At 47.6% G+C, this 16,549-nt stretch overlaps 6 protein-coding genes across 6 annotated transcripts; 3 read left to right on the top strand and 3 right to left on the bottom strand.

The window, feature by feature from the left end:
- Positions 1 to 936: 936 nt before the first annotated feature.
- Positions 937 to 2,772, bottom strand: K441DRAFT_566945 (MYND-type zinc finger protein MUB1; the record flags this gene model as incomplete). The annotated part of the gene is made up of 1 exon (XM_067643773.1): positions 937 to 2,772. One exon carries the CDS (start codon positions 2,770 to 2,772, stop codon positions 937 to 939), a length of 1,836 nt encoding a protein of 611 aa, XP_067502644.1.
- A 1,308-nt stretch (positions 2,773 to 4,080) lies between these two features.
- Positions 4,081 to 6,193, top strand: K441DRAFT_426863 (uncharacterized protein; the record flags this gene model as incomplete). The annotated part of the gene is made up of 4 exons (XM_067641588.1): positions 4,081 to 4,495; positions 4,833 to 5,468; positions 5,573 to 5,668; positions 5,754 to 6,193. Coding segments are annotated over 4 exons (1,587 nt in total), but the record flags the coding sequence as incomplete, so codon positions are not given.
- Positions 6,194 to 6,438: 245 nt separating this feature from the next.
- Positions 6,439 to 8,825, bottom strand: K441DRAFT_661906 (DUF862-domain-containing protein). Its single transcript, XM_067648959.1, has 6 exons — positions 8,671 to 8,825; positions 8,599 to 8,613; positions 8,516 to 8,546; positions 8,272 to 8,462; positions 8,182 to 8,216; positions 6,439 to 8,131 (listed from the first exon to the last, which is right to left on the bottom strand). The coding sequence occupies exons 1-6, from the start codon at positions 8,704 to 8,706 to the stop codon at positions 6,643 to 6,645; spliced, it is 1,797 nt and encodes a 598-aa protein (XP_067502642.1). The 5' UTR covers positions 8,707 to 8,825; the 3' UTR covers positions 6,439 to 6,642.
- Positions 8,826 to 10,241: 1,416 nt separating this feature from the next.
- Positions 10,242 to 12,435, top strand: K441DRAFT_706289 (guanosine-diphosphatase). The gene is made up of 4 exons (XM_067653649.1): positions 10,242 to 10,305; positions 10,361 to 10,714; positions 10,783 to 12,154; positions 12,213 to 12,435. Exons 2-4 carry the CDS (start codon positions 10,417 to 10,419, stop codon positions 12,271 to 12,273), a joined length of 1,731 nt encoding a protein of 576 aa, XP_067502641.1. The 5' UTR covers positions 10,242 to 10,305; positions 10,361 to 10,416; the 3' UTR covers positions 12,274 to 12,435.
- Positions 12,436 to 13,263: 828 nt separating this feature from the next.
- On the top strand, positions 13,264 to 14,448 carry K441DRAFT_687917 (uncharacterized protein; the record flags this gene model as incomplete). Its single annotated transcript, XM_067652137.1, has 3 exons — positions 13,264 to 13,266; positions 13,747 to 13,946; positions 14,040 to 14,448. The coding sequence occupies 3 exons, from the start codon at positions 13,264 to 13,266 to the stop codon at positions 14,446 to 14,448; spliced, it is 612 nt and encodes a 203-aa protein (XP_067502640.1).
- Positions 14,449 to 14,867: 419 nt separating this feature from the next.
- K441DRAFT_661904 (translation initiation factor eIF4e) lies at positions 14,868 to 16,084 on the bottom strand (the record flags this gene model as incomplete). Its single annotated transcript, XM_067648958.1, has 2 exons — positions 14,868 to 15,450; positions 15,588 to 16,084. Coding segments are annotated over 2 exons (754 nt in total), but the record flags the coding sequence as incomplete, so codon positions are not given.
- Positions 16,085 to 16,549: the final 465 nt, after the last annotated feature.

Below are 16,549 nucleotides of genomic sequence, written 5' to 3'. Positions count from 1 at the left end.
CAGAACCACCAACCCTGCATGCCTGCATACATAAACGCTCAACATAGCCTATTTTAAGCCCTCCTTGACGTAACAAAGCACACTCCAGCTTCGTAGCCCGTCATGTCTTCCCACCGGACTCTTCTCCCCCTGATTTTTATGCAGCTATCACGTGTATCATAACGTATAATTCGTGAGTCCTTCGGCTGAGAACTCAGCCCATCCTCTGTTACCACTTTCGGAGAATTTCTAATGACGAGCGCCGCAGTCCCATTCCTGCAAGCGCTAGTTAATTCAGGAGTAATTCAGATGCTAGCGGTCTTGTGTGATTCGCGAAGCAACATCGCCTGGAGAGTTCACCTTAAGTTTGTCTCAATCACACCGGCCCAAACACTAGTAGTAGCAAAGTGAAAGAATTAGGCATAATCATTTCCTGTACTGACGCATCCTACATAGACAGCCGAACCCGGACAAACACCAAACCCATGACTTTGTTCCCCAACTACTGAATAATAAAAAGCATCATATTCATGGTGGTTGACCTACGGCCGCCGCGCCAGTAAGCTCTGTTGGGCAAGAAGGGAAAAACCCCGAGACCAACAGTGTGCTCCAAAAGCTCGAACTGAGAATGCTCCAAATACTACTGTGAATATCATCTTTTGACCAAAAAAGAAAAATCAAAGTTGATTGCCATGCTGGACGCTAAAATCAAATTGCAGAAAACCCTTCCTAGGCGCGAAAAGGCACAATCGAGAAAGACGGGTTTTGATCTCCGAAACGCATGAAGCTCCAACTCCAAAGTAGATTCCACTGAAAGCCGGTTCGCATAAAAGAAGGATTCGGTCGTCGCGATTCATTAAGTCTGGTTTTCGAAACATAGCCCCGCGCCTTGCAGTATGCGGTATAAATAAATGGTGTATTGGATGATGAGGATGATGCGATTATAATGAATCTTGTTTATTGCTGAGCCGCGACACACCAATGCCGGTGGTAAACCCATGCGCTCTTCTGGCATTCCTTACTACAGTATTTTGTACGTCGACATCTGCGGCATTTGGCGAATTGACGCGTATACTCCTCCCAACGGCCGCACTGATAGTATGCACATTGTCTAATACCACCCCGCGAATCGTCTTTCCGACATAAGTTTCGCATCACCACGCCAGCCCAGTACTGCATATCCTGGGAGTGATGTCGAACCGTGAATTTTTCGACGAGAGGAAATATATTGAAGTCATCAGGAAGAAGATACTCTTCGTCTTCTTCTTCGTCAGATACTGGAGGAGGATTGGTACTTTCACCATCGAGCAGCTGCAGATCGGATCCAATTTTCAACTTAGGTACAAGGTGGGACTTTTGGAAATATGATCGAAGGTTGCAGTATTTCGAGACGTAGGCAAGCAGTTGAAGAGACATGAGTACATCTTCATCTCGGGGCATGGCAGCAAGTACACCGGCAGTGGCATTGCGATCTTGGGCGTACCGGGGGTACCAGGGAGCGGGAGGGTTCGCATTAACAACATTGATGGTAGGTTGAACAGGGGAAAAGCCAATTGCGCCTGTTGTTTGAGTAGTGGCTGGATTAATGATGCTGCCATCAAGAGCAGATCGGTGGGTGATATTAAAGGTTTCGGCATCTGGACCTTCTGATGCTGGTGCAGCTAGCCCAACTGGTGTTGCGCCTGCATCCAGCATTTCTTCGTTATCCACAATGTCCTGCATGTTGATTTCGTTTTGAATTCCGACAATAGGCTCACTCGCGGGACCGGCGGTGGCAGATGCCTCGGCCATCATGTCATCATTCTGTCCGTCGTCAGATTCACCAGACATGGAGAGCTGATGCCGGATAGAGGGTCGCCTTCGTGATCGACCGGGACCTGCTGCCCTGGGGCTACTCGGCCTAGCCTGTGGTGCGCTAGGAGTAGTAGGAGATTCTGGTTGCGAGGTGATCTCTCCCTGTAAAGCCGGTAACATAGACGGAAGACGATCAGCGTCCCGCACAGGCCGTATGCCGAAGGTATCTGAAGTCTCCATGGTTGGCAGCGCGGTGACAAGCGGCTGACTGATATTACGAGTTGTTCCACCCACTGTACCAAATAGTTGAGATCTCCCTTCATGGCTACGGTGATGATGGTGATGATGGTGGTGAGGTCGAGAAAAAGATGTTCGTTCTGGGGGAGAGCTCATAGCGAACGCAGGAGTAGGAGTGATATCGCCGGGTTGTGATTCTAGCGGAGGTTGTGTAAAGGCTTGAGGGATTTCAATGGGAGGAGGTGCTTGGCGACGGGATCTTTCTGATCGATGTCCCGGAGTGGAGCTAACATGTTCCCCGGTTCTTGAATAGTGCCTCCCAGAGGTGCCAAGTCGTGCTGAATTCCTCTTGAGCTCGGCTTCTGCCTTTTCTCGGCATTTGTCGATGACTTTGACGTAGTTATCGAGTATTGTAGCGATCACAGGCACCATGTCCGCCTCTACAACTCTTGTCCTGACATTCTCTGATCCCCGAACTCCAATGTTAAAGACGCACTGGAAGGCGAGATTCCATTTCCACATATCCATCATGTCTTTACTCCGTCCTTCCTTGAGTATGCATACTAGCCTTTCGACGCCGCCATCAACAGTTAGAATATCCCGAATTCGAGCTGACGATGTGGTGAGGTAGGCAAGATGATTAAGTGAATTGATGAGAGGCAAAGTTGAGGTGCAGTCCAGGGCCCGACGGTCGTAGAGAGCCGTCGTGATCCCGACTGATGCCTTGTTTGCATTCGGGATGCTGAAATTAACCTCTCTCATGTTTGATTCCGGACCGCAGTAGTCCTGCGATGGATTGCAAGGGAATGGTGTACGGTGACCGCTTCAGACTAACGCCGCAAGTGATTAGAGAAGGCTAAAATGTTTGGTTGGTATCATCTACCCAAAGATGCTTGTAGCGTGGAGAGAAAGATCCAGTCCTTTCTCTCAAAGACACTGGATCGAATAGGTCCGTGTTATGGTTTCGAAGGCCTACGTTATGCGGATGAGCAAATATTGGCGAGGTAGGTTTGCTCGACGATGATAGAGAGGCGGAGCGGAGGCGAAGCAGAGGCGAAGTAGAAGTGGTAGTTCGCAGCGAACGGGCTACCCTCAAGCGGGGAGCGCGAGAATCGAGGGTTTTGATGCAGCTCGTGATGGGGATGGTGTTTGCTCTCCTTAGAGGACCTGGTCGGGAAAGTGCGCGTGGCGAAGGACGCCGTCGGAGCGCAGGCCGACAGTGAAGCGCGAGCACAGATGGACTCGGTTGTGAGGGTAGAGTGAGGCCAGTAGATGATGCAGTTGAGGGGTGTAGGATATCGGGTATTTTCTGCAGTGAGGTGGATAGAAAGAAGCTCCTTTGGGGCGAAGACGGGGAGGGTGTTGGCGTTGGGTGGAGAAGAAGAGGCTTGCAAGTTGCCTCGAGAGCTACTCGAGACGATTGGCCAGCCACTTCCAGCCAATTTCATGCGTTAAGAATTACTCGACTGCAGCCCGCCTCCACCAACAGCGCGAAAGAAGGCTCAAAGACTGGCAGCGCGACGACTGTTATTTGAGAAGCGCTGCAAGATGGCTGCTGCAGGGCGCTGTTCTTTGTTTTTCGCTGATGGTCTTCATCTGCTCGTCCATTGTTGCTGACCAAGACTCGACGAACCCCTCGACTTGGCCCAGGACGTCCACCCTTGACCCTGACGTCCCCGACTCTCGCTTGCACACGGAGCTGAAAGCTGAGCGACAAAAGCTGTCAAACCCTCCAGCCGGCCTACTTGACTCTGGCTCTGATATCATACCGACCGATGGAAAATGCTGGCCTTATTGGATTACTCCTCGTAGCACCAGAAACGCATCAATGGACTCAAATCCCTGATTCCTCGCCTTCGCCTTCGTTTCTTTTCACTTACGCTCTCTGTAAACTATATTAAACATACATACATGGCAGACCCAACAGTGCGAGACTTTCAAAGCCGCCCCAGGGCTGCAACTGCACATATATCCTACACTGGCGAGGACAGCATTGAAGGCCAGCGCGGACGACGACACAGTGCGCAGCCGCCGACGGCTGATGGAGTCGATACCGGCGCCCACTCTCCGCGCTTTTCGGCCGACAGCACCTTGAGGAGACGCTTCACCCGCTCTAACACGGTGCGAAATTACCACTCGCCGACACGGCCAAATTGGGAAGAGCCCGGCGCTGAACCAGGTGTCGACACCGCCAAGGATGCAGAAGCTCACTACAAATTATTACATCGGCACTGCGACATCACCTTGGTGGACTTTTCTGATAATCAGATGGTACGACACCGGCTCGACAATGGAACATTAGAAGAGATTCTGAATGCGCCAAAAGAAGATTGGGTGGTGTGTAGATGGATTAATGTCAACGGGCTGAGCTGGGATGTCATTAGACTACTCGGAAATTATAAACGCCTTCATCGTCTGGCCATTGAAGATCTTATGAATACACGGAGCAGAACGAAGGTTGATTGGTATCCTGACCAAGCATTTAGTAAGTAAGATTTAACATTCTCCGTTTGTTCCGCCCCCCTTCGTGTTAAAGCAGGATTCGGTTTGTATGTACCATGGTATCTCCTTTGTAACTTAACATGTCACTACGTCGAGGCTTGAGCAACCTATAGATCTAAAGGCAAGGGTAAAAAATACTTCGTAATTTGATTGGCGTCTCCTGAGAAAGGCTTTGTTAAAACACATGTTATGTACGGTAATCGATCAATGTATTTAGCGGAGTTTGATGCTACTCAGATGTGCTCAGGCTACGATTTCTTTATCTTAGCACGTTGTGGGTCGTTATAAACCAGCAAGACGATTACTAATCAATGTCAAAGTTTTATTGACTTTGCAGAAGCTCGTCCGTAGTGGGGATGATTCTGACAGCGATTCTGATGACGAGGACGACCAAACCAAGAGGTTCCAAAAGTCCGACAAAGTTTCAAGAAAAACGTTCTTAAAGGGGATATCAGACTTGTTCAAGGCTTCTCCTGGTCATAAGGGCGTTGAGCGGGATTTGAATGAGCAAGAGAAGTTTTACGGTATTGGCGGTACAGTGGCTGCTCGCGGCTTGCGGTCCAATCCGCATTTTGAAGAACATGTTCGTACGTTACAGCGGTATCGTGGCGGGCCAAACATCGAAAGGACCATCTACATGGAACGGAACTCTGCATTGTCTAAGAAAAATCTTGCTGTTAGCGTTGAGCAGGTGTCGATGTTCATCACCGGCGACAACACCGTCATATCATTCTTCGAACACTCCGCCGCAGATATCGAGCATCCGATTTTAACACGTCTTGATTCCGCCGATACAATCCTCAGAAGAAGTTGTGATGCAAGTATGCTGGTTCAGGCACTTATTGATGCTATTATTGACTTGGCTATCCCGGTGGTGGCTGCGTATGAAGATGCAATGGGTGAAGTTGAACTAGATGTTCTGACTGACCCCAGCATCGGCCATTCTAAATCTCTGTGTACGTCCTTTCTTTCATTCCAGCCAAAGCTCTCCTATACTACTCCTTGCAAAAGACGGGCCTTACTCTTTGAACCTTAGTTTTACTGTACTAATGGCCTAAAGATATCTTGACTTCAGAACTGTCCATTCTACGAAATACAATACAACCGATCGTCAGTCTAATTAATGCTCTTCGCGACCACAAAAGCGAGCCATTAAGTAGGTCTTCATGCTCCCGGAAATCCATGAATACTTTTTCCTTAATCCTATACTATCCACCACCGTTCAACTAATTCATCTTCAGCAACCCCTGGATTAAGCGGTAAACCCGGCCGCCTTTCTGTCTCATCTATTACTGTTTCACCCCTTGCGCACACTTACCTCGGTGATGTAGAGGATCACTGCATCATGATAACCCAGTCGCTCGATCAAATGCGACGTGCGGCAGACAACATGATCGATCTGATTTTCAACATTATGGGCTCGTACCAAAACGAATCAATGAAACAGCTGACAGCTGTAACAATATTCTTCCTACCCCTAACTTTCCTCACTGGATATTTTGGTCAGAACTTCGACCGATTTACAGGCGTGCAAGAGCACAGTGATGGATTTTTCTGGACCATCGCCGTTCCCGTCATGTGCGTGACAATACTAGTGTTGATGAGGAGCATGATTTATCGTGCTATTGTGCGGATTCATCAACGCGCTATTATTTCGCGGTCGCGGAAGCGGCGTGGTGTGAGTAAGGATGGGAAAGGGAAGCGTAAACGCCAACCAAAAATGGATTATAGAGATGGCGATTGAGAGATATTCAGCCTTAATTCATAGCATGTCTTTCTGCTACAGCATATAACATCTCTCTCGCGCGGTCACTTTTGCTCTGATAATTTTGCCCTTCTGGCTTTAGAATAGGTTTTTTTTTTCTTGACACACCTGGATACCCAGATATATCTCCTTGGATATGAATCATTGGAGCACTTTAGAGGCTTTTATTAACGGTAAGATGCATGTAATTATCAGTATTTCGGATTTACGTCTGGAGAGTACAAGAATACTGTCCCATGTACAATATATTCCGGAACAATGAATCGAAATCTAATGCCGATAGATGTACTTCTAAACGCCTCAAAAAGTCTGTGCTTCTCTCAAGCTAAGCAACTAGACCATGAACCTCACAAATACTACTTTTACTACCACTCTTTCTCAAGTAACTCACTTCCAACCTCCCTTACCAGCTGAAACCCTTCCCCCCCTTGTATTATTCCACTCTTCTCTAATCCAGCCACCGTTCTACCTGCATCCATGGCCTTGCACAAATCGCTCACCTCACCTCCACTTGGTGCACAATACGTTATCCAACCAATCGCTATCACAGACATTCGAACCACAGCACTCTCTTTTTCAATGCTGAGCATTTCAAGAAAGCTAGCCAAGAGTTCAACTTGTTCAGATTCGGGAATTTCAGAGACGTTGGAGGAAGAGGTGGTGTGGCGTTCGTGGGCACGCATGCGGAGCTTGTGATTTGCTCCAACCAGATTTAGACCTAGTGTTGTCGCAGAGGCGCGGAGCGCAATGTGCTTTTCGTCCAGGAGAGCAGTAGTTAACAGGGATACTAGCACAGTGGATAGAGGAGGTGATAGAAGATGTGGTGTAAAGAGCGGCGAACTAAAGAGGTTACATGCAAGATGCAGAGTCGTGAGTCGCAGGTTATACGGCGCATCGGCGCCAAGAGAGCTTACGTGCGCGAGGATATGTTTAATTGTCTGAGCGCTTGTGGTGTGTTCTTCGGCAAAGAATCCAGCGACGCGGGGGTCGGCGAGTGCTCTTCTGAGGAGGTCGAGAGCTGTGAAGAGAAACCCAATGGGGAGAATGGTGCTCGAGGATTGCATGAATTGCGCAAAGGCAGGGAGGGATGGGAGAGGTGCTTCAATGGCACCGGAGCCATCCAGGGCCCGTATAAAGGACACCATTGAAATGACAGCGGGGTCGTGACCCGCATCACCCATCTTGGCGATTAACTTGTCGAGCGGAGGTAACTTAGAGTATATGACTGGACGTAGGTTGGTATGAAGGAGATTGGGTAAGTTGCGTGAGAGATGCGGGTGTGCAGGGAACGCAGCATTGAGAAGGAGATTGACGTTGCTGCGGAGTTGACGCTCATCTGCTCCATTCCATTCATCTTGTTTCGAACCTTTGAGATAGGTCAGGAAAGTTGGTGTAGCGCGAACGTTATATTTCGTAGCTACGTCGTATGTAGTGTTGATATCCACCTTTATAAACATAGCTTTGGTACCAAATTCGGCGGCAAGATCATCGTAGGTTGGATAGACTAGCTTACAAGGTGCGCAAGTTGAACTGGTGAAAAATATTACGGCGCAAGAATCAATCGCCGAATTCAGCAGTTTCTCCATATCATAGAGCGACGTGACATTGCGTACTCTGCCTTCGAAGACAGATGAAGGCCCATAAGAAATCCCATTTGTAGTCGTGTTTGATGCGGACGCGGGTACTAAAGGGACCTGCTGTTGGGCAACCGGGGCTTGGGTAATTGATCGCATAGCATTGTCTATCTGGGGCCTAAGCATCTGGCCAAATGGAGTATTGAGAACGGTCTGGGGAAGAGATGTAATGTGCTCAGGTATCCCTTTGCTAACAAGGAACATAGCAAAGTCGTTCGAGCTATTATACTGTTAGAGAGTAGCTAAAGGATATCAAACTCGGGTGCCTACAAGTTGTTGCAGTTGTGTAAGAACAAATCGTATGACTATGACAAGTAGATTTAGAAACAACTCTCTTCATGGAGGTTTTTATATACTAACTTCGGGCGTATATATCTGTTTCAACGAATCCAGATACTCTAGTATAATTTCTATTGGTAAAGATGTCTCTCCCATGGGTATGATCTCCATTGGAGCTCCATGATGTGTCGTTCCGGGGTAGCATGTCTGTACACCCTGCCCAAAAAAGTATTCTATTCCACCGAAGACGAGGGAGGTATGATATACAGCGTCTGGCAATATAATCAGCACCAAAGTTTAGACATTCGAAATATTAGAGACGCACCTAAGTGTGTCCCGAGGAACTGGGTCGACAGCTGCCAAAATACTGTCAGTCACACATAATATAGATAGTGCCAAAAAGCCTACCTGCCGAGCTAGGCCCTAAGAGTACTTTAGTTTAACAAACGAGAAAGTGTTGTTGATAATGTTGAAAGGTACCTTGGAGAGATCGTACACGTAGAGCTGTACTTCCATACTTCTTTCAGTGCAAATATGTAAATGCCTTGCGTTATAGCATGCTGGACGGGGCTTATAAAGTAGACAAGGCGATTACGAAGGTACCAACATGGACGCGTTTCTCAGCCGCCGTCTCGTCCGTGCAATGAATGATGCAGGCGGACAAGGCTGACCGAAGAGGCGAGATCGGCACGTTATTTGTAATCTGTTCCGGAACATTCTTGCTTCATACCGGAACAAATCGTCTTTAAAAAGGAACCATTCGTGTATCGACTTTATCGTCTTAATCCTGGAATAATTTACTTTATTTTAGAAAATATCTTTCAAAGATTAGACGAATTATAAGGTGGTATAGTAGCGTAAGGCTTGCTAACGCCTATATATTTACTACGAATTATAAAGCTCTTTAAAATAGGGCACTCCTAATAACACATACACCCCTACCTAAATAAGCTTAAATCCTTCCACCTTAAGTTAGAATATTACGTGTTTGACTTGCTTACACCCAAATCGCAAAACAACATGCGCCCATACCTAATAACTGGTAGGACTGCGGAGTGCTCTGCGAGGCGCTGTAAGAACCAGATTAGGTGCTTCTGCCTGTATTTAACGTCTGTAGATTGCCTCTATGGGAATACCTGCTCCCGCGCCCGCGCTCGCATCCGCGCCCGCGTCTGCCCTCAGGCAGTGCAGCCAGTACTTCGCTTGAATACTGAGAGCTCCGCTGAGTAGAGTTATCAATGCGATTTGTAGAGCCAGCCGTAAAGCCAGTCGTAAAGCCAGTCATAAAGCCAGCTGTAAAGCCAGCCGTAAAGCCAACCGGGCGACCGTGACAACGCTCTACAATTGCAGGCTCTTGGTATGGGCACGTGGTGTTATTCTCGTGATCTGGGTGTAAACAAGTCAAACACACGTAATATTCTGGCTCAAAGTGGAAGGATCTAAGCTTGTTTGGGTAAGGGGTGTGCGCGTAGTAATTAGGGGTGTATGCGTAGTAATTGGGGGTCTGTACGAGCTTCGGTTTCTCCCCCCCGTGTGCGCGCAACACACACAGTAATTTCGGTAATTACTAGCAAGTGCACCATCTAGCGTAGATACTGTGCGCTTGCCAAAAGAGCTGTGCACCCGCAAGAACCTTTAATTTTTTAAGCTTAATTACAAGAGTTAAACTTGAAATTCTCTAGTGTGTACGAAGCGAAATTGCTGTGTGTGTTGCACGCACACGGGGGGGAGAAACCGAAGCTCGTACAGACTGTATGTAGTAATTAGGGGGTGTGTGATTAGGAGTGCCCTAAATTTAAAAGGCGCGATAAGAGGCTTAATATTGAACGAGTTAAATATAGTATAATAGTAGAGGAGCTTTATATACTACCTTAATGCGGCAGGTGGTTCAACGATCCTGATTTCTTCAAAAAAAAAGGGTCTAATAAAGAAGACGCGAAAATGTTGGGGTTGGTAGCGATGGAAGGGGCTGATCGGAGGCTCTGCGGGAGCTTTGCCGGTTGTAGCAGAGGCTATCCAAGAAAAGAACAGTTTTCGCCGTGGAGACTCAACAGCAGGAATCTTCCAATATCCTACACAATCCAATACCCACTCACTATTTCCAACCAATTCTGCGTAAGATTTGCACGCATTCTTTCCAGTCCTACGGCCGTTGTTGACAGCAGAGTAGCTCCCTCCATCATTCACGCGTTTAATCCATGAGCAGATCGACCTAAATTCCACCATATGTCCAGCGGTGTCGACGTCCGACGACGTCCAGGAATTTGGTCATACTTTAGCTTCACCTCTGGTCCACGGCGAAGAACATCAGTGTCATTGCCCCGTAACAACGCGAAAGACCTCTTCGAGAAACTCGATCGACATTCCGGGCACAAATCAAGCGGATCGGCTAGCTTCATGAACGATATCAAAGTAGCAGGCATGAATCAGGGGCAGAGGATGCGGTACCTCAAAGCTGGAGGGATTATCGCCTTCATATGCTTGATTTTCTTCTTCCTCGCGCCTAAAGAGCGACTTGGTGGAGGTATGCAAATCACATCATGCTTTCCTGCTGGCTGTCCCGTTCCTGTATACTAATTGCCCTGTCACCAGATCAAGGTCCTTTCCCAAGCGGTGATGTGGCCTCCGACCCTTCTGTTAGCACCACGAGTTGTACCAAATCATTTTCTTCCAACAAACCCTTAACTCAATATGCTATCATGATCGATGCAGGGAGCACCGGCTCTCGTATCCATGTCTACCGGTTCAATAATTGTGGTCCTACGCCAGAGCTAGAAGATGAAGTTTTCAAACAAACGGAAAAGAAGGAAGGCGGTTCCGGTCTCAGTTCATACAAAGAAGATGCCGAAGGTGCAGCTAAGAGCTTGGATCCTCTCATGGAAGAGGCCATGGAAAAAGTTCCCGATGAACTCAAGGCCTGTACTCCAGTTGCCGTGAAAGCTACAGCAGGTCTCCGAAAACTTGGACCTGAGCTTAGCGACAACATCCTGAAAGCCGTGCGACATCGCCTAGAAACCAAGTATCCCTTCCCCGTGGTCTCTGAAGCGAGTGGAGGTGTTGAGGTCATGGATGGTAAAGATGAGGGTGTGTATGCGTGGATCACCGCAAATTACCTTCTCGGGAAGATTGGTGGACCAGACAAAACCCCAACAGCCGCAGTCTTGGATCTTGGTGGTGGGTCCACGCAAATTGTTTTCCAGCCTACATTCAAGGACAGTGCAGATGGCGGGATGCCCGCCAAACTCGCTGACGGTGATCATAAATATGGGTTGAGCTTTGGCGGACGCGATTTTACCCTTTATCAACACTCATACCTAGGTTATGGCCTCATGGAAGCCCGCAACAACCTGCATGTTGTCGTTATCAACGCTACCTATGAAGAGAACAAGACCACCGGTGTCTCTAGTAAAGCATGGCTCTCTCAGGACGTCCTCAACCCTTGCATCGCCCCAGGGATGCGCAAAGAAGTTGAAGTCCACCTTGGCGATTCACACCCTCTCGGCAAGTCTATTACGGTCAATATGACGGGGCCCCGGAACGGCTCGCCTGCCCAATGCCGTGCTCTGGCTGAAAAAACACTACAGAAGGACGCGAAATGTGAACTAAATCCTTGCGCATTCAAAGGCGTACATCAACCCTCCCTAGAGAAAACCTTTTCTCGAGAGGACGTATATCTCTTTTCCTACTTCTATGACCGTACACAGCCTCTCGGCATGCCCGAGTCCTTTACACTCAATGAATTGAAAGAACTGACAAACCGCGTCTGCCATGGAGAAGAGATGTGGGACGTGTTCCACAGCATCGAAGGTGCCCTCGATGAGTTGAGAGATCGGCCTGAGCATTGTCTTGATCTGAATTTTATGCTCGCATTGTTGCATACAGGCTACGAGATGCCAATTGATCGCGAGGTGAAAATTGCGAAGAAGATTAAAGGGAATGAGTTAGGGTGGTGTCTAGGTGCTAGGTAAGCTCTCATACTGCAGGCTTCCACTACAGTTGCTCGAGAACTAATGCTTCTACAGCTTGCCGTTACTCAATAAGGAATCCGGTTGGAAATGCAAAGTCAAGGAGGTTACAAAGTAGTGTGGGCATCTTAGAGTTGCAGATTCGAATTGCATTGGGTCGGCGTTCGGATTCACTCTATTTTGGAAATACCACGCGCATCTCTCAGACTGTGCCGAGATTTGTAGATTTTATAGTGTAGCACGATTACCAAGACACTTAAACTAAACGAGTACTTCAGCCAAGCTCACGTTTGCGCCGTTAATTGAAGTGATATAATGAGTGATATATCTAATTCTATTCATTAGTAATGGCTATCATAGGCCTATAATGAAGATGGCGTTCTTCTTGGGCTCTCTAAAAGCAAGCTGTGTTTCAGAATGACACTCCGCAGCATTATGGAATGTATCCTCTAGCACTAGGCCCAGCTCGACTAGCGATGCCCGGCGTTGAGTGCTAGAGGTACCCCATCTAAATATGAGGTAAAGAATGGAGTAGGTTTTGATTTTGCTTCTCTGTCCACACTCGCTCATCTTGGGATGTAGATGGCGGGCTCTAGCTTAATTAGAAGCGGATAAGGAAAATATACCCATATCTTTAAAGGCTTGACTATATGGTGTTTAGGTCTGCAGAAGTTTGCAGGTGAACTTATGTAAGAGTCCGTGCTCATGGCAAGCAGAAACCAAGGTATTCCGTGGTGGATCTCTGGCAGTGACCCCTTCGGCAGAAAACATCCGGAATGCAAGAGATTACCCTTTACTCAATCATAGCCTCCTCGGTTGGACCTCTTTGGCATATTCGCTACGCGAAATATATGTCAAATGTGCATCATAATAAAATGTGCCGCAAAAGTCTGTCCAACTTCTGAGGTCCTTGATATTAATTTCTTCATCTCTGCAGTGTTGTACATCCGGAAGTGCCCTGAAAGTCATCTCTAGTGTTGAGCGATTACACTTTCTCCCGAGATCCTAAGTCACGGTAACTGAACCAGTAAATTTGAGTGCGTGGTTGAGTTTGTGCCATGCTTGGGCTTTTGCTATACATTTAGACTCTGGGGCTCGGGTACTGGACATGGCGCTGACGTCGCGTCAGGTTCTCGCCGCTGAGATTGTCCGAGAAGACTTCTCTATCAGGAGTGGCCTTCGTGTAGCTCCAGACTCCTGATTAAGGGACAAGTTGATTTGTCATTGAGGTTATTGGAGGTAGTAGGAAGGAATGCGAGCAAGACGGTGGCGTGGTATTGCATTGAAAAGAGAAGAACAAGAGGTTATGCGTAATAGAAAAAGGGAAGTAGTGGGTGTGAAGAGAACCAGGGGTGGGAGAAAATCTGTTGAAATACAAAGCATCGGAATTGGCGAGAAATGCACTTACACGCCTTCCCTCTCTCGGCAAGTTAGTCTTGGCAATATTAGTATCATTTGATCCACTGATTTACCTACTTTTGCACTGAAACCTATGGTGTTCCCATATACTGCATCTTGTAATATTCAAAATGGTACATGGTGTACTTCACTCCCTTCTCAGTTTCTTAACTAACAAGGATGCTGACAACAGCCTCCTAAACGCCGCGCAGTCGCCTCCAGCTCAGTTCGCCCCGCTAAACGCCCTTCCAAGCTTGCTAAAGAAAACAACATCACTGCAGACCAAGAAGCCAATATCCGGGAAGCATTCGGCCTGTTTGCGGTACAGCACCCAGATTATCCGGATGCAAAAGAAGGAGTATTAAAAGTAGAAGATGTACGGCGATGCCTAATGTACACGGCTTTCAATTTATCAAGAATATAAGTCGATAGTTGACATGAGAGAATTGACTAGATAGTGATACTAACACTCCCTCGTTTTCATAGAGCACTCGACCTCCCACCAGCCCCCTCATCCCTTCCCTCTATTCTTTCTACAATTGATCCGCTCTCCAGCGGCTTCGTTCCTCTGGCTCCTTTCCTCTCCTACTCCGCGCTCGCCATTCATTCCAAATCAGAATCAGAATCCGACGATGACGTCTCTCCTCGCACTACATATACCCATGACACAGAGGTTCGCGCTGCATATACACTATTCACTCATGGCGGCCCTGGACCAATCACTTTATCGCATCTTCGAAGGGTAGCAAAGGAGTTAAGAGAGGAAGTGCCAGACAATGTGTTGCGTGACATGATTTTAGAAGCCAATGGGGGCATTGAAGGAACAGGAAATACGGGGACAGTGGGATTGGAGGAGTTTGAGGAAGTAATGAGGAGGGCAGGGGTGTTCGGATAGCGTGGCTCGGTTTGGAGCGTCACGCTCGACTCCTAATTTAACAGAATGGTAATTTAAGATAGAGCGATCCGCAGGATGAGGTTGTTTAGAGAGAAATTTGCTCTACAAGCGATGGTCAAACCATCTTAGGCAGACCGACAAGCGGAACTTAAAATAGTGTGCGGGAACATTCACTGGCGTTTACGGACAGGATAGCCGCACTCGAATTTAGGGCCGCATCATGGCTGCGAACTACCGTTCTTGGATATCAATCGATTTATTCATTCTGCAATCTCCATTATCCAGATCCGAATGAAAATCGTTACAGCAACGTTTCTTTGCATCTCCTTGTAAGTGCACGTTGATCGTGTTGATCAAACGATGTGGATTTGTACCCTTTCTGGACAGAACTGTAATTAAAGGTAGGAACACGTCAAAGAGGCTGTGCGTGTTGATTTAAAAGGCATAGATTTACAATATTTGATCAATAAGATTGGCACGCTCTTACAGTGAGATGAAAGAGGCGGTGTATGGTGCGATATGTGATTCTATCCACTCATTATTTAATAGCACTGCACACGCCATGATGAAAGAGTTAAACGCAAGTTAACTCCCCCATCATACCCCATGTAAAAAAAGGAAGATCCAATCAACCAAAATCACCAGAAGTCCTCATCTAACCATCCAATGCCATTGTATGCAGGCACAAAGGTCGTAGTCCCACATGATAGCAATCACCGCCCAGCCCATTGCCAGATGTATCTGTCTACTGTGCGTCTGCTGCGGCAATATGCACCGTCTGCGCTTCCGTTGTAGGCGCCTTGAAGCCGGCATGCTCCGAGTGCTTCTTGTAGTAGTACGCTGAATCATTCTTTAGTTGTAATTCCGGAGGTAAGTTATTAAGCACAACCTCAAGGATCTTTTGGACGCCAGAAGAGTGGTCTGCATCCCGGTTCCAAATAGTTATCAGAGTGGAGGTAAAGCGGACGGACAGAGAGATTCCGCATATATCGTCGATAAAAGCTACTTGTGATATTAGTATTATCCTATGCTAGGTCTGTAATTTTTAATAGTGATTGGTGGATTTTATTGGCGCGGAGCAAATGCGTGCGAAGGGTGGAGGAAAGAAAGACATGACTTTAATAGACAGGTAAACTCACTAATCCGCTTACTAGCAACAGCCTCCTGCAACTTTTCCCCTATGGCCATCATGCAGACTTCCTTCCAGAAGTCCTTCGCCTTCTCCTTCGGTACGCGGAATGTCCAGCATCCGCCCTTCATGTTCCGTGGATCCTCCCACACAGGCTTCACACCTTTGTGGAACAGGTGTATGCTATCTCGCAAAGGCAAAGATGTGACATCGAAGTTATTGAACATCTCCCAGAATTCGCGAACGTCGGTGATCTCAGTCATCTTAACAAGGCGGTCTTCGTAGCTAGACTCTTCGGGAGGAGAAGAGGAGCGAGAGCCTTTCTTGTTGCGGTCCTGACGGTCATGCCAGAAATCCCAAGCGTGAACGAGTGGCGGTGGACGTAGCTTTTGGAGTAGATTGGCGCGCATTTCCTTGCCGCGGGCGGGCGAAGCAGTTACAGAGGCGGCTTCTTCGGAGAGTGCAGGAAGGTTAGATGTGTTGAGTTTTGGAATACGAGACGCCATGTCTTGTGTTGCTGTGAATAGGATGAAGGACTGAACAATAGAGCGGAGGTTGTGCTCACGGGTAGCGTCAGTGTAGGGAGTGTGAGGAATGAAGACTGGTGGCTCAGAGAGGCAAAATTCTGTAACGGGGAGCTCAGGTATGTTAGGTTCTGGGAGGCTGAGTTCTGAGTTCATGATTAGATTGGATCAACGCCTAGAAAGTAGAAAACTTTGACATAGAGACAGAACAAAGACAGTTCGTATTTGTATCGGGGTTTGGAAGTCAGAAGTTGAGCGGACGAGGAAGATACAGTTCAAATACGCAGTTTACACTAGGCAATATGACCCTAGGCAATAGGACAATTGAGGTGGGAGCAACGACGTGAGTGAAGACGCGAGGTGAACTGAGTGAATCATGACACCGAAAGTTCCACTGAAGAAACCTGACAATATCCGGGCTCTGGAGCATTTTCTAATGGTTCAGACA

Source organism: Cenococcum geophilum, assembly GCF_001692895.1.
Source record: "Cenococcum geophilum 1.58 unplaced genomic scaffold K441scaffold_28, whole genome shotgun sequence".
Taxonomy (NCBI): Eukaryota; Fungi; Ascomycota; class Dothideomycetes; order Gloniales; family Gloniaceae; genus Cenococcum; species Cenococcum geophilum.
The sequence above is the reverse complement of the archived record's forward strand: the minus strand, read 5'-3'. Positions and strand labels throughout refer to the sequence as shown.

Bases quoted from the DNA above. Each gene is read 5' to 3' on its own strand.
- K441DRAFT_661906 (XM_067648959.1), bottom strand. From the start codon at position 8,706: ATGGAAGTACAGCTCTACGTGTACGATCTCTCCAAG. The intron at 8,217-8,271 runs GTTAGTATATAA...TACTTGTCATAG, and splicing joins AACAGATATATACGCCCGAA to TCATACGATTTGTTCTTACA. The intron at 8,132-8,181 runs GTAGGCACCCGA...ACAGTATAATAG, and splicing joins TTACACAACTGCAACAACTT to CTCGAACGACTTTGCTATGT.
- K441DRAFT_706289 (XM_067653649.1), top strand. From the start codon at position 10,417: ATGTCCAGCGGTGTCGACGTCCGACGACGTCCAGGAATTTGGTCATAC. The intron at 10,715-10,782 runs GTATGCAAATCA...CCCTGTCACCAG, and splicing joins TAAAGAGCGACTTGGTGGAG to ATCAAGGTCCTTTCCCAAGC. The intron at 12,155-12,212 runs GTAAGCTCTCAT...ATGCTTCTACAG, and splicing joins GGGTGGTGTCTAGGTGCTAG to CTTGCCGTTACTCAATAAGG.